The sequence below is a fragment of the Lynx canadensis genome, chromosome B2 (assembly GCF_007474595.2).
Source record: "Lynx canadensis isolate LIC74 chromosome B2, mLynCan4.pri.v2, whole genome shotgun sequence".
Classification (NCBI taxonomy): domain Eukaryota; kingdom Metazoa; phylum Chordata; class Mammalia; order Carnivora; family Felidae; genus Lynx; species Lynx canadensis.
This window is the reverse complement of record NC_044307.1, coordinates 77451637-77479109: the sequence shown is the minus strand read 5'-3', so window position 1 is coordinate 77479109 and position 27473 is coordinate 77451637. Positions and strand designations below refer to the sequence as shown.

At 39.6% G+C, this 27473-nt stretch overlaps 1 protein-coding gene and 1 pseudogene across 5 annotated transcripts in view; one reads left to right on the top strand and one right to left on the bottom strand.

The window, feature by feature from the left end:
- Positions 1-283: 283 nt before the first annotated feature.
- Positions 284-398, bottom strand: LOC115515097 (annotated as a pseudogene).
- A 4967-nt stretch (positions 399-5365) lies between these two features.
- The window catches only part of LOC115514163 (synaptotagmin binding cytoplasmic RNA interacting protein), a 30659-nt gene continuing 8551 nt past the window's right edge, over positions 5366-27473 (top strand). For 2 of the 5 annotated variants that reach the window (XM_030315936.2, XM_030315935.2), the window contains exons 1-10: positions 5383-5552; positions 6915-7074; positions 7751-7869; positions 7986-8093; positions 10529-10642; positions 10743-10919; positions 21160-21295; positions 22257-22462; positions 24919-25068; positions 25386-25507. In XM_030315936.2, the coding sequence (XP_030171796.1) occupies positions 6927-7074; positions 7751-7869; positions 7986-8093; positions 10529-10642; positions 10743-10919; positions 21160-21295; positions 22257-22462; positions 24919-25068; positions 25386-25507 (1280 nt within the window). In that variant the 5' untranslated portion in view covers positions 5383-5552; positions 6915-6926. Of the gene's footprint in view, positions 5553-6914; positions 7075-7750; positions 7870-7985; positions 8094-10528; positions 10643-10742; positions 10920-21159; positions 21296-22256; positions 22463-24918; positions 25069-25385; positions 25508-27473 lie in introns of all 5 variants that reach the window. The other 3 variants (XM_032593206.1, XM_030315938.1, XM_030315937.1) reach the window with 2 other exon arrangements.

Here is a 27473-nt window from a genome sequence, read left to right as displayed (position 1 = left end):
GATTTTTCCTATGTTAATTCTGGGATCCCCTCTCCATTAGCACAGTAATATATGGCAATTGAAAGAAGTTTAGAAAATGTAGAAAAAAGAAAATATGATTTTTTTCTAAACAGTGTGGCACTAAGTGGAAGAATTTTGGATGACAAAAAATTCAAACAGGCATGCCTATATGCCTGCATTTCATTAACTGTAGTGAAATTAACCCTTTCACTACTTCATGGATAAAAAGACACTCATGAGGCACATAAATAATTAATTTTTAATTTTTAATTTTTTTAATTAAAAAAATTTTTTTAAATATGGGAGCTTCACACATTTGCAGGTCATCCTTGTGCTGGGGCCGTGCTAATCTTCCCTGTATCTTTCCAGTTTAATATATGTGCTGCTGAAGCAAGCACAATGATTAACTCTTTAAAAGCACATATTTGGGGCATCTGGGTGGCTCAGTCAGTTAAGCGTCCAACTTCAGCTCAGGTCATAATTTCACAATTCACGAGTTCGAACCCTGTGTCAGTCTCTGTGCTGACAGCTCAGAGCCTGGAGCCTGCTTTGGATTCTGTGTCTGCCTCTCTTTCCCTGCCCCTCGCCTGCTCATGCTCTGTCTGTCTCTCTCTCTCTCAAAAAGTAAACATTAAAAAAATTAAAAATAAATAAAAATACATATTTATCATAAAAAGTATAACCAAAGTGTATGAAGTAAAAAGTGATGGTCTCCCTCCACCCCATCCTTATCTCTAATTGTAATTATTTCCTATAGAAACAAAAATCTTTATAGCCATGCTTACCTGGTTATACACATACATACAGACCTGCAAGCTTCATGAGTCAGGGATCACCTATGACTATATCTTGACATACATCATTATAAGCCTCGTGCATACAATGGAGCTTAGTACACAGAAGGTGCTCAATTGAATGAATAAATGTCACACTCTACATTATTCTATAGGTGACTTTTTTTTAAGTTTATTTATTTTGAAAGAGAGAGAGAGAGTATGCAAGTGGGGAAGGGGCAGAGAGAGGAGAGAGAGAATCCCAAGCAGGCTCACACCATCAGTGCAGAGCCTGATGTGGCGCTCAAACTCACGAACTGGGGAGATCACTAGGAGAGTGGAAGTCAGATGCTTCACTGACTGAGCCACCCAGGCACCCTGACTTTTTTTTTTTTTAATTTAAGAATGTAACCTGAATATCTTTACATGTTTGGACATCCATAGCTATTTCATTATTTTCAGTGGCTCCAGAATAATGCACTATGTGAATGCACTACAATTTATTCTGTCAGTCCCCTATTACTGGATGTTTAGGTTATATATATAATAATACACACACACACACACACACACACACACACTTATGTACAGGATTAAAAACAATAGTGCAATAAGCATTATAGGCAAATTACTTTCTATAAGTTATATCAATTTGTCTTCTCACTAACAGTGAGTGTGTTGAGTTCTCCACATCTACACTAGGGATGATATTCCAATCAGATATTATCAATCTTTGTTGTCTTTGCTGTTTATTTTGTTTGGAAAAGGGGTCCATATAAGGGGAGTAGCAGGCTATTTTGCTATAAAGGGAAGTTGGGATTCAAATGGGGAAGATCCTAAATGGCAGATAGGACATGTGAATATTTTTAAAGCAGTGAGAAGTCAGAGAAAGAGTTTGAGAATTTAAAAAAAAATTTTTTTTAATGTTTATTTTTGAGAGAGACAGAGCATGAGTGGGGTGGGGCAGAGACTGAGACACAGAATCTGAAGCAGTTTCCAGGCTGTGAACTGTCAGCACAGAGCCCAATGTGGGGCTCGAACTCATGAACCAACTGTGAGATCATGAACTGAGCCTAAGTCAGACACTCAACTGACTGAGCCACCCAGGTGTCCTGGAGATTTTTTTTTTTATACATTATAAAATGTTTGAGCTAGAAGAGATCTTAAAAAGTATCTGTTTCAATGAACTTCTTTTAATTTTTTTAAATGTTTTATTTATTTTGAGAGAGAGAGAGAGAGAGAGAGGAAGCATGCATGAGATGGAGAGGATCAGAGAGACAGGGAGACAGAGAATCCCAAGCAGGCTCTGTGCTGTCAGTTCAGAGCCTGACATGGGGCTGGATCTCACAAACTTATGAGATCATGGTCTGAGCCTAAATCAAGAGTCAGATGCTTAACTGATGCTACCCAGGTGCCCCTCAATGAACTTCTTTAATAGATGGGGAAATAGAAATTCTGAGAAGTAAAATGATTTATTCAACCTCACTCTCCATGAGTAGCAGATCTGATATTGGAATCAAGGTTGTTTGGGTCTCAGCTTTTATTGTTCTTTGGTTTTATTCAGCAAATATTTAGTAAACATTCTGTGCTAAGTACTAGAGAAGATTCAGCAAGTAGGAAGACATACTTATTGAGCACTTTCTTGTGGCAGATCTTTCATATACATTTTAATCTAGCCCCATGTATCTATTATACCAAATCAATCTAGTAGGTTTTTTTTTTTGTTTTGCTTTGTTTTATTGTGTTATTTAGTATTATTAGGGATTCCTATGTTTCAGTAGTAGTAATTCTTGTAGTCAAGCCTGGAGTAAGTTCTGTAGATCAGGAAGAAAATTACACTATTGCTTCACTGAAAAAGGTGTCAAATGGAGAGCATGGCTGATTGCTTTTTTCTCAGGCCTGGTTAGGGGATCAGTCACTTCTCTGTGTAGGTCCTCAGTGTGTACAAACCTGAAAAGTGTCAGAATCGAAAGAAGGCCAGCCAAAGCTGGAAGAGTGGCTGAAATGTGGCTGAGGAGACAGGTTGAACAGATCATGGAGGGCTTTGTTGATCTAGTTAAAGATTTTTGCTTTTGTTCTAAGTGTAATGGGAAACTAATGAAGGGTTTTAAGCAGATGCTCCACAGGGTCTTATTTGCAATGAAAAGAGAAGTGAGGGTGGGGGAAGACACTTGGGCTTCGAATGGATTAGGAGAGCTGCAAGGTGGATGAACGGATCACGAAGCTATAGATCATTAGTCCAGGTGGTAGTTGATGGTGACTTGTCCTCTGGCTGCAATATATAGAGAAGTGGAGATACATTAGAACACAAAACTGACAAGATTTTGGTTAACTGACAAGGCTTTGAGAGGGAGAAAGTGGTGTCTTGGATTTCTCTTTAGTTTCCAGCTAATGCTGCTGGATGCAAATGATCGATGTTCATGAAGATGGGAACTCTGGAGATAGAAGATTGGGTGGGTGGCTGGGGGGAGAACATGTGCTCAGTTTTGAAATGTTGTTTTGGAGGGCCTGAAAACCCACATAAAGGTCCAGGGATTGTTAGACAAAGGAATCAGAGGTCAGAGAAGAGCTAGAGAGTTTAATTTGGGAGTCTTGGTTATTTGGTAGAGCACATTGCCTAGGTAAAGGCTTTTTTTTTTTTTTTTTAAGGAATGTCCATCACCAGGAAGGTCTAAAAAAAGCGTTGGATGGTTCAGATGCATTATTTTCATTCTTTAATTCCTAAGATTACTCATTTTTTATTTTTGTAGTAAATATGTGGGTTGTTTTTCATTTATAAGATTATCTACCTTTGGATTAGGAGCTAAAATCCTTGTTGCTGAATTAGCTGCATACCATAGCAGATATGTTTAATAGTAAGGGATTTTTAGGTAGCGGAGATGTCAGATCCTTGCTGAACAGATAGGCTAGATAGTACTTTGGTCAAATATTTCCTATTTCCAGCTACCTATGGAAAATAATCTAGCATTTTATGTGCTTAATTACTTTGAAGAGTATTCATCTAACTTTTCCTCGAACCACTGATTTGTTGTCACAGCATAGAGCTTATTTCGGGAACCAGTGAGCTCTTAAAAAGCTTTTCAATAAAAAGGACACTATTAGATTACAGTTGAATTGGATAAAGTTAGTATCCATACCGCGACTGAAATTCTAACGTCTTTGTCTTGTCTTTCTTGTACTAGTAAACGGCTACAAAGGAAATGTCACTTCACGTAACATTTAGTTGCTAAGATTTTTAAAAAGAAACACAGATATGTTCCTCACAGTTGCCCTAACCACACAGCTTTGTGCTACTTCAAGTTGCTCAAACTGTGCTATGAGGAAGCCCTTAACTGCTTAAAAGGCCAGGGACTGAAACAGACTATTGCACAACTCTTCACCACCGGGCGGTTTCGCTTCCAAATCTGGCCTTCGTATCATCCCACGGCCGGAGTCGCTTCTGGGTCCGCTGGAACGAGCCCCGTTCCTCCTAAAAGCAGCCAAGGTTTCCTCGTCCGAGCCACGGGAACCCCTCCCTCCGCCCAAGGTTTTCGCGAAAGTGAAGCTGCGCGGGCGCGGGGCCCCGGGAGGTCCCATTGTCCGGCCAGGGAGAACCGCTCTCCCCGCAGCGACTCCCGTGCTCGAGTCCCACCGGCTAGGTTAACCAGAGGTCTGCGGGTCTCGGCGCCACTCCCCTCCCCCCGCCGCCCCATTGTCTGCCTCGCCCCGCCCCGGGGGACACGTGCGCCTGCAGCTTCCCGAGCGAGAAGAGCGCCGGGCGGCGGCGGCGTGGACACCGCCGCGAACGGCTACGCGGCCGCGGCGCCGGGGGCGGGGGCCGGGCGCGCACGGATCGGTGGGTGTCCTCAAGCAGCTGCGGTAGCGTTCCGCGCCCCTCGCCCCGTGCCTCGCGGGCCCGGGACGGGGCGGGGGTTGGGACGGGCAGGAGCTCGGTGGGGGTGGCGTGCGCGTGGTGCTGCGGTGGGGGTGGGGTGGGGCGGGGTGGGGAGATGCCTGTCTCCTGACAAAGGAGAACGAGTGGGACACGCTGAGCCGGCCCGCCCCGCCTGGAGGAGAGCGGGAGGGGGAGTGTCGGGAAGGGAAGGGGCGGACCTTTCATTCACTCTCGGCCCCTGCGTCGCCGCCGGAGCGGAAGGGCGGGGTCTTGCGTCCCCCTCCCCCGGGAGGTGAGGAGCAAGGGAGGTGGCGGGGCGTGGGGGCGGAGCCCGCGGGCGCGCGTCCCGAGGCGTAGGCTACGTCGTCACGTCAGCGCGGGAGAGAGAAAGAGAGGAGCCGACTCGGCTGGGACTGGGGGACGGAGTCGAGAGAGCGAGCGAGGGAGGGTGTGAGCGAGCGTTCGAGCGAGGAGGGGAAAGGCGGTCACTCGTGCCTGAGCGGCCGCGGACGGGACTGGGAGTGGTGGGGCAAAGGAGCAGGGAGGGGAAGAAGAAAGACCGAGAGAAGGAGGCGGACGGAGGCTGCTGGTGGTGGCGGTGGCGGTGGCGGTGGTGGTAGGGGGAGAAGGAGGAGCTGGAGGAGGGCAGGGGCAGAGGGAGTGAGAGAAGCGGACGCGCGAGGGAGGGGAGGGAAAGGGGGGGGGGGTCACGCGGGCGCGCGCGCGCGCACCGGGAGCGCGCTCGGAGGCGAGTGGAACTGGATCGGGTTTGCTGCCAGCGGCGTGAGCTTCGGCCGCCATTTTACAACAGCTCCACTCGCGCCGGACACAGGGAGCAGCGAGCACGCGTTTCCCGCAACCCGATCTCCTCGGACAGGATTCTTCCGCCGCAGCCCAACGGGGAGGTAACGACCGCCAGGACCCGGGTCTGGGAGGGGAGCACCGTGACATTGTGGAGTGAGCTGGGCGAGGGAGGTGTGGGGAGAACCCGGCTTTTCTGGAAAATGGATTCCAAGGGGGAGAGGAGCACGTTGACTGGGGCTGCTTGAGAGTAGGCCGCAGCCCGCGCCGCCACTTCCTTCTATTCTCCATGTGCTGCCGCTGTTCGGGCTTTGTCTGCGGCGCTCCAGGGAGGAGGCGGCCCCATGGCCCGCGCGGACCGTGAGCGGCGGCGGAGTTGGTGCTGTCGTGGCCGTCACCGCGGCGCGGGAGTGGGCGGAGAGGAGCTGGTCCCGTCCCGCAGCCGCGCGGCGAGCTTGGGTGGTGCTCGCGGTCCGGCGGGCGTTAGGCAGTTCGCGGAACGCCCTCACTCCGCCGGGTTACTGGCCTCTGCCTGGGGGTGGGACAGCTGGCTCCGGCGCCGCAGTCACTGCACGGACGGGAGAGGGGTGGGGGCTTGCACCATGCGCCGCGGCTCAGGTCTCGGCGGTGCGGGCGGGCGGCCGGGGGTCGCCGGCGCCCGGGGCGGAGAGAGCCATGTGTCACGGCGGAGACGGCGGCGCTGGGGGGGGCGGGGAGAGCCTGTGGCCTGGCGCCGCCGCGGCCTCGGTGTGGAGGGGCGAGGTTGTGCTGCTGCTGCTTTCTGGGGGCTCCGATCTTGGCTTCAGGTTGACGTTGGGAGTCGGTGATGGTCGTCTTGGCCTGGGACTCGGTGGGTTTCCGTTGGAGGAAGTTGTAGGACATTTGAAGGCGCAGAGCACGTGTTTCTAATGGGCTCCTGGTGGCCGCAGCGGTGAGGCTGCCGCTTTGGGTGCGGAGTTGGGGGCGGGCTTTGGGTGCGGGGGTGAAGGGTGGAGAAATTGGGTGGTAGGAAGGTAGCTTGTGTGAGCGCTTTGTTCTTCGCTGGCTGTTGTTACAGATCTATAAGCGGCAGGCGGGAAAAGCGCGCACTTTGGGGGTTTACCTTTGAGAGAGAAAAGCCCAGCTTTGCTTTCTCCACACACCTCATTCTCTGTACTGCCACAGCTGCATGTGGCACGCTGGCTTGTCCTCGTGCTGATTGGGCTCCATTTGTAATATGGTTTTTCCTAGGGAGTGTTAGCAGGTGAGTCAGGGGTGGTGCTAAGGAAAAACATAGTGAATCTGTCCTCCTCTGCCCCGCGCTCCAAATCTGGCTTGTCAGGCGATAGTGACTGTAAGGCTTCTTTAAAGGGAGGCGCAGGCTGGCTGGTGTAGAAATTGGTAGAGAAAGTAAAGATTGGGGCTCTTATATTTCCTCTACCCTTTTTGAAGATCCTAGTTTAATTTTGCTTATTGCGTTTGAACAGATCTCTGGAAACATGGCTACAGAACATGTTAATGGAAATGGTACTGAAGAGCCCATGGATACTACTTCTGCAGTTATCCATTCAGAAAATTTTCAGACATTGCTTGATGCTGGTTTACCACAGAAAGTTGCTGAAAAACTAGATGAAATTTACGTTGCAGGTAAGAACTAACACTTGCAAAATTATATTATGAAATTTTTCTATTGGATTTCTGGCTTTGAGCTAAAATAGCAACTTTTTGTGGTTTCCAATAAGTGTGGGAACTAGAGTTTTGCCTTGTTGTGATAGTTGTGAACTAGAGGTTAAGGTGTAGAGGGAGGGAAGAAGGAAGGGTTAGGAGGTAAAGGCTGGCTGGCCAGATGGATAAGTATATGATGGTAGCAACAGCTGCTAAATGTTGGGAGCAGGCCATGTGACTTTTTGGGGTATTTTTATAGTAGGATTCTTGTTAAATAACTGGTAACTATAGACTTGTCTGTCTTGGTGTGGCTGTTGCTTTTTTCCTAGTGGTATTTGAAATCGTGTAGAGGTTCAGTTGTCATGCTTGGTACTTTGTTGGTTGATTTTAGGATTTACATATTTACTGTAGAAATACTTAGCGTTTAGAAACTATGTGACTTAGAAGAAGATGTAAAAGAAGTTGATTCATTGTAAGTGTGGTTGAGAGGTTTTATTTAGTTCAGAATGATTAAAGCATGTGTGTTTCTCATATAGGTAAGGGAAATGGAAGAATTCTTACTTGGCAAGCATGTACCTGTATTGGCAAATATGGTTTCTTAAAAAAAGTTTCTAAAAATATTAAAAGTTGACAACTAATTCAGTTTTCTCTTCTCCAGGGCTGGTTGCACATAGTGACTTAGATGAAAGAGCTATCGAGGCTTTAAAAGAATTCAATGAAGACGGCGCATTGGCAGTTCTTCAGCAGTTTAAAGACAGTGATCTCTCTCATGTTCAGGTAATGTTGATGTCAGTGTAACTAGAAAAAACATGAGTAGTTTTGATATAGTTTGTTTTATTGAATTAGATACAGATAAGACCGTTGTTAAATGTGATTGGAAAATTTTTTTATAGAACAAAAGTGCCTTTTTATGTGGAGTCATGAAGACTTATAGGCAGAGAGAAAAACAAGGGACCAAAGTAGCAGATTCTAGCAAAGGACCAGATGAGGCAAAAATTAAGGTATGTCTTTAAAAACTTTTCTTTTTAATCCCCACCCTCACCCCCCCCCCCCCGTCGTTTTTAAGTTCTTTCAAGGACTTTTTTTTTTTTTAGCTTTGGTGTAAATATTCTTTGGATGTGAAATGTGGGTGTGCATCTTTAAGATGTTGAGAGCTAATAACCTGAGATAATTTGTTAATCTTTTCTAATTACTGCTTTTTGAAAAGTTTCGTGCCTTTAGTTATTTCTGTTTTTAGAACAGCTCACTTTTAAGTTTTTCTTGTTATTAAGTTATGCATTAAATCAGTGTTTCTTGGTATTGTAAAGCAAAGACCTAAATACCATCTACCATATTTCTAAACATTTTTTGAAAAGCTGGAAGTCCAGATTAGTGACAGTAGAACAAAAATGGGAGGGAATCCGTTCATCCCATACTTGGTGAGGAGTGTACATTTAACAGTTGACTTATCTTAGAATTCACAAACTCCCAAGTTAAATGGATTTAGAATTTTTAACACTACCTTCTTCTTTTCTATTACTGTTGATTTTAAGGCTGATTTGTTCATTTCTAAAGGCAGCTTTTATCAGTAAAATTGAGGAGTGTGGAAATGCAAGTGAAGAAACTGAGGTTGGGAGTGGAAGTTATTTTTTTTTAAGGTCATGTAGAGCAATAAATGGCCTCAAATGCAACTAGGTTGTGATCTTTGTTTTGGTTTTTAGTTGTGTTGAGGTTTCAGTTTATAGAAAATGGGATCATGCTAGTTTTAATCTGGTGCTCTTATTACAGTGTGCTGATGCTCTTTGAACCAAGAGTTATGGTTTAAGAAAGTTAATTATGAGTGTTAAGTGATGTTTTAATGGTATGGGAGGAGGGAAGCTTGGAATAAGGAATTAACTGTTAATGTCATTCATATATTTGAGGCTTTTACAGGTCAGGTTGTGAGTGAATTGTGTTTAAACCATAAATCCAGTTTTTTCCATAGAAATGGAGTGTAGATGTCTTTATTATATCAGTTGTGATTAAATTTACATTTTGGGAGTTAGGGTTACTAAATTTTTATTAAAAATGTAAAGTTTATTTTGACTTTTCTGTCTGGGAGGGAGTGGCTTGAAGCTTTAGTGTCTCTTAAATTGCAGCAAGAAGACATAGTGACACTTTTATAGGATGTTTGAGGAATAAGTTTTTTTCTATTTTTTAGGGATTGATATAAAAAGTATTTAAGTCATATAAAGATGAAGGTGAAAAGTGCAGGGATTATATATGGGAAAAAGGGAAGATGAGACATTTAGTGGTTTAGTTTATGTTCTAGTAATAGATTTCAGTTTATTTTTGTTGCCCAATGTTGCATCCGTAAATAAACATTGGGGTATGATAGAAAAAGCCTGCTTCAAAATAACGTAGTACTTTGTGGGCCTTTTTGTTAGAGTTTAGTAACAGAGGAGTTTTTTTATCATAGTATTTTTTCACAGATATTTAACGTTCTTTGGGTAGAAAGTGTTTGAAATCTGTCTAGTCATTTTCGTTTCTAGAGACTGAGGTGACCCCAGGTCATTTGACAGCATTTTGATAAAATTTGTCATTGTGCTTGGTGTTAGCTTGTTTTTGTTTTTGTTCTTTTCAGAATTTATTAGCCAATTACTAGATTTTATTATTTAGAAAGCAGGTTTTGTACTTTGGTTGAGATGGCAGAGGAGAATAATTCTTGGGTTTTTTTGTTTGTTTAGGCTAATTGTAGACAACTTTCTAGTACTTTTGCCTTATACCAAGGGATAGGAGAAACTACCACTGATTAGTAAATAGGAACTGTTTAAATTTTAACAGTTCACTTTTAGGGGAGATAAGACCTAGAAGTTATTTCACATTGTTGCAGTTACATAAAGTTTTCAAAGTCATTTTGGCTCTCATTTGTTCTGAATGAACCATGCCATCTGGGGAAGCATGGTGCTTGAATGTCAGATGAATTAAGTTGTTATATTTCCTGTAACTCCTAAGTTAAGGGGCATTCTCAGGGAATGTAATTTCTACAAAGGTTGGTGCCCAGAATTGCTGGCAGTGTGTATAGAAGTGTGGGATACAGGGAGTTTGTTAAGGAGCTTTACCCAGTTCCTCCTTTGAGAGAGAATTAAACTCAAGCAAATTAGGTACAGTTAGGAGAAATTAGAACAGGTACAGACCCTGGCTTGAAAGATGTTGATGAATCAATATTAGTTGTTTGTTTGCTAAACACTAGTTAATTGGAAACCAGAAATAATTTGAGTAGGGCCCTGAAATTTTCATTAAAAATTAGAGCTACTACAAGGGTACATTAAAGGAGAAATTCTAAAACATACCAGAAAACTGTAGGGATTGTTGCCAAGGTAAATGGAATGCTTTGAACAAGATTGATTTTTAACTGTGAAATGCATGGGTGTGGTCTTGTGAATTAAATGTATTAATGACATTTGAACTTTTCAAGGCACTATTGGAAAGAACAGGCTACACACTTGATGTGACCACTGGACAGAGGAAGTATGGGGGACCGCCTCCAGATTCCGTTTATTCAGGTCAGCAGCCTTCTGTTGGCACTGAGGTAAAGAAACTAAAAACTTGTATCTTTTGTAGTAAATGCGCAGGTATCTGGTTTCCTAAAGAAACTCTCCATGGTTTTTTACTTCATGTTTAATTTACAGATATTTGTGGGGAAGATCCCAAGAGATCTGTTTGAGGATGAACTTGTTCCATTATTTGAGAAAGCTGGACCGATATGGGATCTTCGTCTAATGATGGATCCACTCACTGGTCTCAATAGAGGTTATGCGTTTGTCACTTTTTGTACAAAAGAAGCCGCTCAGGAGGCTGTTAAACTGGTAAGTTTTTTTCTTCCAGTCTTCACATTCACTGTCTTTAATTAAAGTCAAGTTTTTTCTTATTTTGCCTAAGAGTTAACCGAATGTTTTTTGAAGTGCTGATTAGGCACTTTTACATTCTTTGTTGTAGTCATTGTAGCAGTATTCTTTATATGTGTAGTTGACTGGACTGAGGATCTATATATAAGGCACAGTGTCAGAATTCTGAGTTACTCGTTCTTTGAAACATGTAGCTTAGTGATTTTTTTACTCTTTAATAGGAATGTTAAAAGATTTAAGGAAGTAACTAATAGGTAGGGCTTTCTTATTTTCTGGCTGTACCTGACTGAGGATCTATATATAAGGCACTGTATCAGAATTCTGAGTTATTAGTTCTTTGAAACATCTGGTTTGGTGATTTTTTTTTTTTTTAATAGGAATGTTAAAAGATTTAAGAAAGTGACTGTAATAGGTAGGCCTTCCTTATTTTGTGGCTGTACCTGGGCCATTCCTCTTCCTATAAAATATATCACAAAGACATTGTGATGACAAACTTCTAGTTCATGAAATAAAAGATTTCATGCTGAGTGGCAATATTTGATTTAAAGTATCAGATGTAAGGTGTGAAGACGTAGTTACGTTGCCAACTTTAAAAAAAGCTTTAATCAAATTATGGCTTAGCTCTTCTTTAAACTAGTTTTATTAAATTTTGTGGCTCACATGGATTCTACATTTTATAATTGAAGAGGTCAAGGGTTAATTTCAACCCAAGAAATGTATCAAAAAGTAAACTGGGGAGGAACTTTTGTAAAATTGTCCACTATGGCAGATAATTTGTTAAATTTGCCTTATTGGCTTACATATTTTGTAGGGGATACTAAACAATCTTAAAATTCTTGGATTGATTTTTCCTGAATTTTTCCTTTCCTCACCATCAGATGGGCTACATTTTAAGGCATACCTTAAGGGGAAAAGCCAACTATACTTTGTTTTGCTTTCCATGGTGATTGAATTTCTCATTTGGTGTATGTAATTGACTATGATAAAAACTTAACATTAGAATAGTGCTGCTTGAAAGATTATAGGTGGTGTCTCTAAAAAAGAATTTGGGAGTTTAGGTACTTTTAAATCATGGGTGATTTTTCCCTCATTTAAAGAATGCTTCCTATTTCAGAGCAGCTATAGTTCTATAGGGAACCATTCACTTGTAACCTTTGGGCTGTCAAAATTTTAGTTTTGAGCAGTTCATGTAAAATTAAGGACTTTTTAGAGTTCTGGAAAGATAACTTTAGAAATCATCTGGTTTAATCTATAAACAAATAGAACATTTTTGCCAGGTAGCAACAGAGTAGCAGTAAATTTTAATACGGAAATGTGAATGAGAAGGCAGCAAACTATCTTACTGCAGCAAGCTAGTACAGAATTTACCATTAATTTCAGACCCATTTTATATATTGGGTATTACATAAAGCTTTTATTGTTTAACAAGGGTGGTTACTTAGTGTATAAGTGGTGATTTGTGTATTAACATTTTTAAAAGGAATCATTAAACCAACATTTGTAGGCCACTTAATTCTTGCTACCAAAATGCACTATTTATGGCAGGTCCTCACTGCAGTATTTGTAGACAATGTCCAAAATCCATAAAAAATACTTCATTAGAGGAAGATGATCTATAATCCTATTGTAACATGACGATTTTGAGTGCCAGTAAATAGTCATTATGAAATAATGTTTCAGTTTGGGCAGTTGCCTTGGCTTAACAAATAATACAGTCCAAAATTGCATTGCTGTGGGCTTAGGATGTAGTCTCATTAATATAGTTAAGTTTTCAGTTATAATTCAGAAAGTTCCATAGGTAGCTAGCCAGCCATTTTAATTTATCCAGGAACTAATAATAATTCTTGTTCTTTTTTACATTTTTTCTGGTTTTGTGATTGGAGTCCTTATCTGGGAACATGTTTATTTTTTCCTCTCTGATAAATTAGGAAGTTTTGCATTTTGTAATGGTTTTACCACTATATCCACTAGGGTGAAATGGATATATCATCGTTGCTTTTTAAAAAATATTTTATTTTTAAATTTTTTAATATTTTTGAGAATGAGAGAGACACAGTGTAAGCTGGGGAGGGGCAGAGAGGGAGGGAGACAGAATCTGAAGCAGGCTCCAGGCTCTGAGCTGTCAGCACAGACCTTGATGTGGGGCTCGAACCGCGAGATCGTAACCTGAACCGAAGTTGGACACTTAACCGACTGAGCCACCCAGGTGCCCCACATCGTTGCTTTTTTTTAAAGGGTGTTTTACTGTGGTAGGATTATGTTGATAACAGAATTGGGAGGCTTGCCGTAATGTAACAGTAAAAAGGGAGGACTAGACTTTTGAGGAAATGAAATATTCTAGAGAAATAAATCAAGTTAACTAGGACGTCCTTTGCTACTTAGTATTGTGGAAATGAGTACTCTTCTAAATGTGTTCTTTAAGGGAGCATATTTTGAAAACTGTCCCTTCTTGTGTCATGTCATGAGAGTCTACTTGAATTACACCAAATATCCAAGGTGAATTTTTATAGAAGATTAATAGAATGGTCATTCTAGTTGTAGATAATAAGTTTTAAAAAAATGTCTATTTGGGATTATTTATAGATCAGACAAGATGGAAGCAGGAAGACCGTTTCTTTTTGCTTTCCTGTCCTTTGAGTGTCCTGAGTACCTTTAGATCGAGATAGTCTGGCTGGCTCAGTTGGTAGAGTACGTGACTCTTCGTCTCTGGGTCATGAGTTCAGGCCCCATGTTGGGTGTAGAACTTACTTTAAAAAAAAGATTATGTATTTGGCCTTATTTTTGGTATGATCCAGGAATAATCCCTCCCCTCCCTGTCCCCCAGATTAAAAACTATTGTGGATTCTGGGGTGCCTGGCTGGCTCAGTTGCTAGAGCATGTGACTCTTGATCACAGGGTCGTGAGTTTGAGCCCCACTTTGGGGGTAGAGTTTACTTTAAAAAATTTTTGTGGATTTTAAATTTGCATCTGAATTACTTATAAAAATAGGTTAATTGATAATAACAGCTGAAAAAGAGGCATGAAGTTAAGCACCTGTAGGCTTTTTAAATGACTGGTTTTCAGCCAACATTTGCTTCGTATTTTGGGCAATAAATTTATTGCCAAATGATGAAAATCTTGCCAGGGAAGCAGGAGCTAAGTTTGTGAAAGGTGAATAATAGTTACCTGTTGAGTGCTTGTTAAGACACAGGAGCTGTGCTAGGGTGTTACATTATTACCTTTAAATACTACCTATTTTTTAAAGCAACTGGAATTATCTTCATTCTGTAGAAGAGTAAATAGCCTGGGTGACTTATAGGAGGCCATATAGCTTTAGTTCGATACCAGGTTTGTTTAGTTTGAGTTCTTATCGTTGACCAGACCTAACAGTTTAAAGCCAGCAATATAAATTATGTCATCAGGTAGCCTAATTCTTTAATTATGTAGTCATTTAGGTAGTGTTAAAAAGGAGCACAGGAAATAAGTTCTGTTTCTGCTGCCAGAATATTTTTGGCATCTATCTACATTGCTACCACATTAGTCTAAAGTACCATTCAAAGAGTGCTTCTATCTAGTCACTGCTTTCCATTGCCCCTTTACAGTCTTACCATTCAACAGCATAGGTTAGATCACAACATTCCCATGCTGAAAACTTTAATAATGGCTTCCAAACAAGGCCCTATCTGATCAAGTTTCTGCTTACATTTCTTTTTTTCTTTATTACTCCTCCGTCCATACTTTGCCTCCCACATAAGCTGTGACCATTTCCATCTGAAGGCCACCTTCTGCTCTTCCGCTTTTGAACACTCCCCCAGCTACCATGGCTACTGCCTTCTTATAGATCAGGTCTTCCCAGAAGGCCTTTCCTGACTTTGAGCAGCTTACCACCCAGTTGCTCTGTGACTGTATCATGAACACAATAAAATAGAATGCTCAGATGTACTTAAAATTATTTCTTGGCTTTGTAAAGTATTTGCTTATCTCTCTCCTCCAGCATACTAGCTCTTTTTTCCTGTATCCCTGACATTTACAACAGTGCCACTATGTAATAATTCAGTAGGTGCTAGATAAATAACCTGACTGGCTGACTAGTGTCATCTAATCTATTATTTATGACCCAAGAACTTATATTTCCCATATTAGCTATGGTCCCATATTAGTGTTTAAAGGTTTTCTGATTTCCGTTTGTAATTATGTATTCAGTGTCAACTTTGAATTAATGTACATTTATAGGGGGTAATGCTTTCCCCCTCATCCCCAGGGGGATATTTGGAAATATCCAAATGTGTAGTGATTGTTGTTGTCCCAAAGACCGGGAAGAAGGGCAGGCAAGTGTGTATATGTATTTCTGTGGTGTGCTGCTCGAATTGGAGCTCAGGGCCACTGGCATTTTAGTGTCCATTGCAGTCCTAGATAATAGAAATAAATACCCTGCTAAAAATGCTAATAGTGCCTATATTACAAATACTGGAATAGTTGATCTCTATTTGCATATTAAAAGTTATGGTTTTGGGGTGCGTGGGTGGCTCAGTCGGTTAAGCTTCCGACTTTGGCTCAGGTCATGATCTCACAGTTCATGAGTTCGAGCCCCGCGTCGGGCTCTGTGCTGACAACTTAGAGCCTGGAGCCTGCTTCAGATTCTGTATCTCCTTCTGTCTCTGCCCCTCCCCCACTTGTGCTCTGTCTCTCAAAAATAAATGTAAAAAAAAAAAACTAAAACAGTTATGGTTTTGATAGGCACTGATGGGTTTTATTCACTGAAGTGGTTGGTGTATAAAACCATTTTGATGAATGCAGTTGACAAGATAGGTCCACGACATACTTTGTAGCACTTTAGCAAATAGTGTGTTTAACATGAAGACTTTGGACCTACATGGTAGTTTGATTGAGTTCATGATTTTATAGGACACAGATGCATCGTTCAGAGGGTAACAGGGATGCAAATGCCTTTTTCAGATGCTAACAGGGATGAAGGCATAGATTGTGTTGGGGTTATTTTGGAAGGCTTTGTGATAAAGAAGTTTGAGCAGGGCAGTGAAAGGAAATAGGTAATCTGGTTGAAGCAGTGTATTGTTGAAGGGAATGGGAGATGAAACTAGTATAGTATAAAGTCAGTGCCAGAAGGTAGTAGTCATGACTATGGGGCTAAGTTTCCATGGTGCCATTAAACTTTCGAGTGTTAATGTGGGTAGCATGGTATAAAAAACAGAATAATGAAGAATGTTTGGATGAAGAGAACAAAGACCAGGAAGGTAGCAGCTATATAGAAAGGAGAGAGGCTAGAGATTTTGAAAGGAGAAATAATAGGCGATGGTAAGCTATATGTTCCATTCTAATTTTTATCAATGATTTATAAATCAGGGCATAGCTGGACTGCTGTCATATGTCTGGTGACTTGAGTCTTCATGTAGTGAGTGATAAATGCCCTGGATGACAAAAATCAGAATCTTAAAAGATTGTGATAGCCTGAAACAGATGGTTAGCACCAGCAAGATGGAATTGAGTCAGGACAAACGTCAAGTCCTATATACAAATGATTTTACAAGTAAGCTGTAGTGTAAGTAAGCAGTGTGGTGTGGTTGCCAAATAAGCTCAGGTAATCATGGACTGTTGTGTTACAGAAAAATGTTTAGAAGTGGAAGATTAGCAATAGTCTCCAATTTATTCTAGATTCCTCAATCTCAGTCTGTGTCTACAGTATTATGTTATGGATATCACTATTTGGTGACACTCTTGGGAGGCACATTAGTTTGCCAGTATCAGAGAAGGAATGATTAGCCAGGTTTAGAGAACAGCTAAATCCTGAGCATTGTGTGGAGTATATGAAGTGCTGTCATCTGGGGAAGAAAATCTATAGTTATTGTAGAATTTTTAGGGAAGTAGATTTTGGCTTCAGTATTTTCTACTTAAGAAATGTTTAAGAATAAAGTAGGCTGAGGAGGTAGTGGGTTTGCTGCTGTGGGAAGAGTTAGGACTGAAAAACCACTTGTGAGTTAGATTCCAAATCTGAGATTGCTAAATTTGGGGGCATTTGGTGACTGACTGGCTACAACGGCAGGAAAAAGTGACTTGAGATTTTAAGCCTAGATGGCGGGAATGTTCTGTACTGTACAACTCCAGTTTTGGTGTTCTGAAAGAGTGAAACTGTATTGATTCATGTTCAAAGTTCATCTTTGTTTTATTTGGTCACCTCACTATGATACTGAATCTGAAAGATAGATTCTTTAAAAATGTTTATCTTATTTATATATTTTAAAGTTTATTTATTTTGAGAGAGAGAGAGAGCAAGCAGGGGAGAGGCAGAGAGAGGGAGACAGAGAATCCCAAGCAGGCTCCATGCTGTCAGGACACAGCCTGTTGGAGGGCCCAGACTTAGAAACAGTGAAATCCTGACCTGAGCCTAAACCCAAGAGTTGGGACGCTTAACCAACTGACTGAGCCACTCCAGCGACCTTAATGTTTATTTTTGAGAGAGACGGAGCACGTGCCGGAGCTGGGGAGGGGCAGAGAGAGGGAGACAGAGGATCTGACTGACATCAGATCTTGGCTGATCTTGGCTGACAGCCCGATTTGGGGCTCGAACTCACGAACTGTGAGATCATGACCTGAGCCCAATTCGGACCCTTAACCAACTGAGCCACCCAAGTATCCCTGAAAGCTAGATTTTTTAAATATCTTAATATCACCACCCAACTTCCTTGTTGGAAGGCATCACGTTTTTTTTGTTGTTGTTAATTTTGATACTGTGATAGTGTCCTGATGTATTACCTGTTGAGAATTACGATTTATCAGCATTACATTAGAATCTGTGTTAAGGTTCAGAACAGTTTCATCATGCCCTTCTGCCACTCATCTCACTGTTACCCACCTGCTGGGGTGCAGCGTTTGTGAATTTATGGTGATAGATTGGTCTTAAAATTATTAAAGAGTGAGAACCGTTAAATAATTCAGATGCACATAAAAATGCATGTTTAATAGGGCACTGCTTCAAGAAATGCTTATTTCTGGGTACTGTGTACTTTTCCCCCCTCTCTTAAGTAGTCTCTACACCAGATGTGGGCGTAAGCCCCCGACCCTGAGATCAAGAGTTGGATGCTGTGCCTTACTGAGCCAGCCATGCGCCCCTCTGGGTACTTTTGCTTTTTTGGACAATATGCCCAGAGGGTCTCCTTTGCCCCTTTAATGATTTATTTTAATTGAAGAGCCAGTTTACGCTCTGTGTGTTAGCTCTAATTGTTTTATCTTTTTTTAATTAAAAAAAAATGTGGATGAAGCATTATAGTTTAGTTTAGAAGTTCCAATAAATCTTCATGTCACTTATACTGTTTAGAGACCACAGTCATCCTAAATAACCTTCTACCTATCCAGGATTGGTAAACCTTATTAGCAGGGGAAGTGATGATGAATTAGAAGTGAAGAAGCTTTTCTTCTGTAAATAATAACAGAAACAGTCATTACTACTTTGAAGCAGAATTGTTAAATGTTGATGGACGTGTTATAACTAAGAATTCTATTTTTTTTTAACAAGTTTTTTTTTTGTTTTTTTTGTTTGTTTTTTGAGAGAGGGAGACAATGCGTGCAAGCAGGGGAGGGGCAGAGGAAGAGAGAATCTTAAGCAAGCTACACACACCCAAGTGCAGATCTCATAACTGTAAGATCATGACCTGAGCTGAAATCGAGTCAGATGTGTAACCAGCTGAGCCACCCAGGTGCCCCACAACTTTTTTTTTTTTTCTAAGTTTTTTAAAACTTAGATTTAGATGTTTCCTTATAGTAAACAGGTCTAGCTCTTAGAACTTTTGGAAAATGAAAAACACAGAAGGAAAACTATGCCAAGTTCTGTCATCTTCAGAATAACTCTTATTTTCACCTTTGAATATTATGTATTTTTTTCTATTTTTCTGATATCTTAGTTTTTGTCAATTCCTGGGGTTACAGATTAGATCAAATTGAAAGCCATTGATTTGTCGTTAAGGTTGTGTTCTGATGCTAGATTATAAAAATCTAGGGAATGCACGTGTCTTAAAAGTAATTTGTGTTTCTTAGATTAATTTATTTGTTATAAGGTATTGTAGTCTACTTGTTCATAATCCCATACAATGATGGATTCAGCCATAGCACTACTGTTTGCAGGTAATCTATATATTTCTAGTTTTAAGAGGTTTTTGGTCTTAATATAAATGCCATGGGGGAAAAAGTTGTGGCAGGCTTTTTCAGCCTCAGTACTGTTGATATTTTCGATCTGATAATTCTGTTTTACTGGGCTATCCTCTGAATTGTAGGATATTTAGTATCATCTCTGGCCTTCATACCCACTAAATAACCAGCAGTAAGCCCACATCCCTAGTTGACAACCAAAAATGTCTCTAGACATTGTCAAGTGTCCCCTGGGGAGCAAAATCACTCCTTTTAGAACTGTTGGTTTGTGTTAAGCGTAGAAGGGTGTTTTGTTGACCTGTTTTTTAGGATGTAGGTATTGCACAGTGAGCTCAAATCTGGAGTTTGGATGATGGAAGTTTCAGAGAAAGCATTTTATTCAGAGGCTTAGCAGTCTAAAAGCTGTTTGAGAACTCAGGTGTAAGTAGCTAAGATTTTAGTGTTGTGGAGAGAAGGGGGACATACTAGGAATTTTAGGATAAACTTACGTGATGTCCAAGTATTTGAACTTTATCTAGTGGTGATGGGGAGTCATTGAGTTTGTTTTCAATAGGCAAAAACTGTCATCTCTTTTTTTGTTTGTTTTGTAAGTAGGCTCCATGCCCAGTTGTGGGGCTCGAACTTATGACTGTGAGATCATGAGTTGCATGCTCCACTGACAGAGCCAGCTGTGCACCCTTGTCCTCTTTCCTTTTTTTTTTTTTTTTTTTTTAAGTCTCTGGCATAAGTGTAGAGAATATAAATAATCCTGGGATCATGATGACCAGAGACTTTGATAGCACGAATTGAATCAGTGAGGTAGAAAGTACAAAGCCGTTTTGAACTGGAGGAGAAGGACATTTGAATTTCATGTTAGATTTTGAGTATCTGGAGATGGAGAAAGGGACAGGGAGGAATTGATTTTCTGACTTACTGTATGCTTTCTTGTCTTGCACCTGATGTACCTTTAACGCAAGAATGGAAGAGGAGAGGTGCCTGGCTGGCTCAGTCAATGGAGCATGCAACTAGATCTCAGGGTTGTGAGTTCAAGCCCCACATGGGGTATAAAGCTTACTTTCAAAATGGGAGAGGAATGGTTTCACTTTGGCTATAAGGCTGGCCTATAAATTGTATGGAAATTTATGTTGATTCTTTAGTGTTTATAGCTCCACTTGCACATACTCAAAACCGATTTTGAGGCCAGGTGTAGGGGATTAATCAAATTGTAACTGCTGCCACCGTTATTGCTAACATGAAATTTTGAGGTAGTTTTAACTGTGTAATATAAATAATTCACTTTCCCTGATAACTTGAATATTTTTGAACTTCGATTTGTAAATCATACTGATTAAGTAGATTTGTGACTTTGACAGATTGGGTTTTGCCTGTATAATAAATATCTCATCCTTCTATGGGGTATGGGTTACATGAAGACTTGACTTTTTACTGTAGTTTTGTAGTTGCTTCTATATGTGCACCCTAATCAGTCCACTTATTTTTTTTCAACCTTATTGTAGGTTTGTTGAAAATGAAATGGGGAAAAAAGTAGGGTTGGATTCAGGAAAAGAAGGTTCTCTCCTTTAAGACTTATATTTGAAGCTGAAAATCCCTTATTGCAACTTCTTACAAGAGTGAAAGGGAGATGGAAAAAAATAGATTTGATGCTGGTTAACAGAAAGGCAGAAAGCTTGTTGGTATTTGAATCCCATTTCTCTTGCATGAGGATAACTGGTTGCCAGGATGAATTTAAGTAGAAATTAAAGTATTGTGGAATCAGCAGTTTTGAATTTAAGCTGCTCATAGACCTGATTCCTAACTTACCAAGTTTCCTAAGTTTCAAGGATTTAACAAATTTTTGCATTAATTTAATTCATAAACTTTTTAAGTGTTTTGTCAGTGTAATCTTCATATCTGTCGCAGATTACAATTTCCTCTGATGTATGCTAACTATATTTTTAAAGGATAAAAATACTTGATAAACATAGCATTGAAATTTGCCTAAAAAGTTGCATCTATGTTTATAATCATTTATAATACAATATTTTGTAAGTATTTTAAAAATATGGTACACTTCTTCCCCTTTCAGTATAATAATCATGAAATTCGTTCTGGAAAACACATTGGTGTCTGCATCTCAGTGGCCAACAATAGGCTTTTTGTGGGCTCTATTCCTAAGAGTAAAACCAAGGAACAGATTCTTGAAGAATTTAGCAAAGTAACAGGTAAGTTGGATTTATGTGGAAGGAGATGCACTTCTAATACTGAAGGTAATTGCATTCTTCTGCATGTCAAGCACTGTTACAAACACTACATTTATTGACTGGCATTCTTACTCCCAACTGCGGGAGATAGGTAGCTCCATTCTGTAAGTATTTTGTAAGATAAGGAAAACAGGTACTGAGGGTTTTGGGAAATAACTTGCTGAATGCTGTGTAGTTCGTAAAGAATGCAGTTGAGATTTGAACTGTCTGCAGAATCTGTGCATCTCGTTTTGGAATCTATGTGTTTTATGCATTTTTAGGTGCTAGCTTGACATTCTTAGTGGGATTGTTTCCGTAATGATTAGATTTTCTAAATTATTGGAATGGTAAGTATTTTTATAAGCAAGAGATTATATAATCAATGTCAGTATGGTGTAATTTCTTTGAAATCTAAAGCATTTTTTAGAATAGTGACCAAATCAAGCTGCTTTTATTATTTTATTGTTTTGTCTGCCTAGAATATTTAGCAGATTATCAGACTGTTACCAGTCCCCAGGAACATTCAAAATCTTACGTGATACTAATATCTCATTTGAAATAGTTACTGATATCTGAGGCCAGGAAAGTGCCATCAAAAGGAATTTTAATGTTTATTTACATAATGAGAAAAGTGTCTAACCATATCTGACTTACACTGCCATTTTTATAATTGTTATGTAAAAATTTTATGCCCCTTGTCATTTAATGGAAGAATAGTCCTTGGGTCTAATTAAAAAGAATACATTTTTTTTTCATGGGGATTTTTGTGGAGAACACTTGGAAGGTGTGTGTATTAGGTCAGTTATCTGGACCAATGTTTTTGAGAGTCCTCTTCAAAGAAAAGAGATTATTTTTCATTTTTATATTCAAGTATTAGAAAAATCCTTTGATCTTCTTTTTTCTTATTTTACCTAATTTTTCTGGAATGGTTGCTTATTTTCAGAGGGTCTCACAGACGTCATTTTATACCACCAACCAGATGACAAGAAAAAAAACAGAGGCTTTTGCTTCCTTGAATATGAAGATCACAAAACAGCTGCCCAGGCAAGGCGTAGGTTAATGAGTGGTAAAGTCAAGGTCTGGGGAAATGTTGGAACTGTTGAATGGGCTGATCCTATAGAAGATCCTGATCCTGAAGTGATGGCAAAGGTAATGACAGTTTTTTTTTTTTGTTTTTTTTTTTTAAATGACAGTCAGTTTTTTTTGATGGGTTGGTGGCAAAAGGGATTCGGGAGGCTTTGGAGAAGTAAGAAACTTATAAAATGAATTGTATACTTTTCACAAAACCACGTTTTTGAAAGTGAGAGAAGTGTTCTTTATTAAGACCACACATCTGAAATAAAACCAAGTGCATAGAGTAAATATAAAAATTTATTTGTGGACACTCGATCATAATTGTGTAGCTGTCATCCTCATGATGATGAGTAGTTAGCCTACATGCTGTGGAAGTAATTCACCATCAGTTTTGTGTGTATTCTAAGAGCAATTTTTGCATTTTTGAGAATGGCGCCATTAGCTTTCATGGTTTTTGTGTTAAAAGTCCTACTCCTAAAAATAGTGAACTGTATTGGCCTCAGCAGAGCTGCTGCAGTTACAAGGTTTAGCTATTATTAGGTATCCTGCTTCAGCAGTCAGTTGAGACATCCTATGAGAACAAACATCTCTTGAGTCAACACTTTACTCACTAGTGCAGTTCTAGTTAAGTTATTCTACTCTTTGTCATTTAAGAAACTCTCTTAATGGTGATAGGCTAGCAAATACAGCTCATTCACTTAAATCAAGAAAGTAGTGTGAATGCCAGAACTGTGAATATTACTAAAGGATAAGTAGTCTTGAGGACAGAAAATACTTCATATTATTTTTTCCATTGGCCTATTAAGTTCTTACTGGATTTTTAAATTCAGGTGTTATTTCAGGTATTTTAGGAGGAAATGATGTTTCCTAACAAAGGGTCAACTTTTATAACTGTACTTTGAGGCGATTTCTGGATTGAAAGAATTTGTCAGTATTTTGAATGCTCCCTCCCTTCTTTATCCACCTTTCAGAAGCATATTCTAATTAGTTTTGACCACCTGTGTTAAGTGTTCAACAACTATCTCAAGGCATGGAATTCACATTAGTAGGAAATAACCACCTCCATCTTTGATTACATTGATTACAAAGTAATTACTAATTTAATAAAAACTGTTAAGCATTGTTTGCTTTATTTTGAAAAACTTACAGAGTTCTTATATACTCTCAAGTCCATAGTTCATGTTAGGATTTATTCTATTGTACGTTCTATGGATTTGACAAATGTGTGATATGCATTCATTATAGCATCATACAGAATAGTTTTACTACCGTAGGAATCCTCCCTGATTCCCCCATCCCTACCATCCCCACCATCCCCTCTAACTCCTGACAACTGTTGATTTTTTATTGTCTCCATAGTTTTGCCTTTTCCCAAATGTCCTATGGTTGGAATCATACAATATGTAGCTCTTTAAGATTATCTTCTTGTACTTGGTTACATGCATTTAAGATTCCTCCATGTCTTTTCATGGCTTGATGGCTCATTTCTTTTTAACACCGAATAATAATCCATTGTCTGGAGGTACTGCAATTTATCCATTCACCTACTGAAGAACATTTTGGTTCCAAATTTTGACAGTTATGAATAAAGCTGCTGTAAACAACCATATGCAGGTTTTTATGTGGACATGTTTTCAACCCATTTGGGTAAATACCAAAAAGTGCAGTCATCAGATTGTATGGTAAAGTATGTTTAGTTTTATAAAAAAACTGAACTGTTCTCCACAGTGGCTGTACCATTTTGCATTTCCACTAGCAGTGTTTCTGTTCCATATCCTTACCAGCATTGGGTGGTGTTAGTGTTGGGTTTTGGCCATTCTAATAGGTATGTGGTGGCATTTCATTGTTTTTTTTATTTATGTTTTTAAAGAGATTTTTAGTTTTTATTTTTTATTTATTTATTATTTTAACTTTTATTTTTTATTATTTATTTATTTATTTTAACGTTTATTTATTTTTGAGACAGAGAGAGACAGAGCATGAACAGGGGAGGGGCAGAGAGAGAGGGAGACACAGAATCTGAAACGGGCTCCAGGCTCTGAGCTGTCAGCACAGAGCCCGACGCGGGGCTCGAACTCACGGACCGCGAGATCGTGACCTGAGCCAAAGTCGGCCGCTTAACTGACTGAGCCACCCAGGCGCCCTAAAGAGATTTTTAAAAACTACTCTCTACACCCAGTGTGGGGCTTTGAACTTAAAACCCCGAGATCAAGAATTGCGTGTACCACCGACTGAACCAGCCAGGTGCCCCTCGTTGTTTTTAAATGCAGTTCTCTAAGGACGTCAGGTTGAGCATCTCTTCGTATGCTTGTATCTTTGATGAGGTGTCTGTTCAGGTTTTCACTCATCAGATCCAGCAGTCTTTCCTCGGTATTTACTCAAATGAGTTGAAAACTTAGTCATATTATATTTCTGATATTTGTCTAATGGGTAATGACTAAAACTATGTATGGTGGGTGGGGTGGTGGCATCCTGGAAATTGAACCCTTTGGAAATACACAGAGAATTTCTGTTTTTTTCTTAATTTTCAGGTAAAAGTGCTGTTTGTACGTAACCTTGCCAATACTGTAACAGAAGAGATTTTAGAAAAAGCATTTAGTCAGTTTGGGAAACTGGAACGAGTGAAGAAACTAAAAGATTATGCCTTCATTCATTTTGATGAGCGAGATGGTGCTGTCAAGGTAAAAGAACTATTGTAGGCATCTAAATTAAACTAATGATTTTTAGTCATTCTAGTATCAAGAGTATTCTAAAAAGTTGAAGGACACTCAGAGGTCATGTAATCTACTCCAGTTAACCTTCATTGGCCTTAGCAAATTGTATAACTCACTAAACTAAGTCAAAAAGTTAATTAGTTGAAGAGCTGGATCTTTAGATAAAAATCTAACAGTCCTATTGGATCTCATCCTTCCAACATTAATGAAATGATTTTTTGACTTCAAATGAATTAAAATTGTTGTTAAAGTCCTTTCTGTTGATCAGTACCTCATTTTTTAAGGCTATGGAAGAAATGAATGGCAAAGATTTGGAGGGAGAAAATATTGAAATTGTTTTTGCTAAGCCACCAGATCAGAAAAGGAAAGAAAGAAAAGCTCAGAGGCAAGCAGCAAAGAATCAAATGTAAGTGAAAATTGTCTAAATTTAAAATGTTGGTAGATTAATGAAAAACAAGTATTGCTCAAACCTGTTAAATAATTGCATAACATGCCTTTATTTCTGAAAGAATACTTGAAAGCTTTGAGCCACTGAGAAATGCCCAGAATTTCAAGAAATGTGTATTGAGCTGTTGCTATTGGTCATACTTGTGAAAATAATCATAATTCTAAATAACTAGAGTTCTGTGTAATAAATGAAAATCAGTCTAGGGTATTTCCTGCTATGTTTTACAGAATGTGCTCCTGAATTATATGTTTTAAATATTAGCTGTCCACAAGCGTTCATATATTTGGTTAAAGGATGGAGAGTTTTTTTTCCCTCAGAGGTAGAAAATATTAAATCTCCAATTATGATAAACTCTGCTTCCTCTATATCTGAAAGAGGCTTTTTTACCAATACATAGTGCCTATTGCCACCTCAGATTTCATATATGGGTTTTGAAAAATGAAATAAGAGTATAGTTAATCAAATAACATAGTATTGAGGTAAAAAAACAACTAAGTGTAATGTATTGCATAAATTGGATCTTTCTAGAGTATCTGTTAAAGGATATCTGCTCATTAACAGTGAATGAAACTTTTAGCTGGGTAAGAATGAAGTTTACAATTTAAAAACTTGAAGTTGGTAATTAATTTCTGAGGAGGAAGATGGATAATTGCTATTTGATGCAAGAACAAGAATCACTGAACTTACCTGTATCTCAGGCCAGTTTTCTGCCCAGTGCTCTATGTGGGATGCAAAAGAAGGGTCAGGGTGCTTCTATTTATTTCTCTTATTTCATAATCAGGGAAGTAATCAAATTATTGCATTTGACAGTTGTGGTTAGGCAAGTTGGCTAGTTCTGAGCCTCAGTTTCTTCTATTTTAAAAGGGGATCAGACTGAATTATTATGTAAGATGTCTTGTACTGTGATTATCCAAGTGATCTATACTTGTTCTAGGACTAAAGAGATGTGCTTTATAGACTTCATGGTAGTATAAGGAAAAAGATTATAGAAAGTTAGGTTTTGAGGGGGAAGTAAATGTTCTGTATCTCAAACCCCTTGAGTATACTCTGCAGTGAAAATAACTTTTCCCTGTTACAGAAGACAGTTAACTGATGGTTTTATTCATTCAGTGGCAGAAAGTAAGTGTAGGAGATTATGTTAGAAAAGTGAGTAAAACAGTTATAAGTTTGTAGGTGGAGGGTGATAGTAAATAGAAAGTGGGGAATGTCACTGTATCTGTTAATATTTGAGGAGAACAGGCCAAAAGGGATGACTGCATGTGATGCTTGCACTTTTAACTTGCTGCAGTCATTCACTGATTTTTTTTTTTTAATTTAACAAACTACAGCACACATTCCTACTTACTCCTCAGTGCGTCCCTGTGAGTTGAGTACTCTATTCCCCAGTTTGAGATGAGGAAACTGAGGCACAGAGGTCAACTTGCCCAAGGTCAGTCTCACAGCTAGTAAGTAGTGGAGTTGAATTTGAACCAAGGCAGTCTGGCCCTGTGGTTTTCACTCTTATCCATTATACCAGGGTTTCTCAATCTCTCTGTGATTATTGACCTTTTGTACTGTGTGATTCTTGGTTATGGGGGGGCTGTCCTGTGCATTTTAGAATGGTTAGCAAACATCCCTGGCCTCCTCCCACTACATTTCAGTAGAATCCTCCCCCACCCAAGTTACAGCTAAAAATGTCTGTAGACGTTGTTAAATGTTCCCTGAGGGGCAAAAATCTCAGTTGAGAATCACTGCATGACTGCATGCTGTTGTCATTGTGTTATTTAGTGACAAAAAAGGTGATTTGTCAGTTAAGACAATTAGCACGGCACAACAAAATGGTCTGAGAACCTAGTTAATGAGAGTATCATTGAAATGGAAAAGCTGGGCCTGTATGAATTGAGTATAAAATAACATGCTAAATAAACACAAGAGTAAATTATTC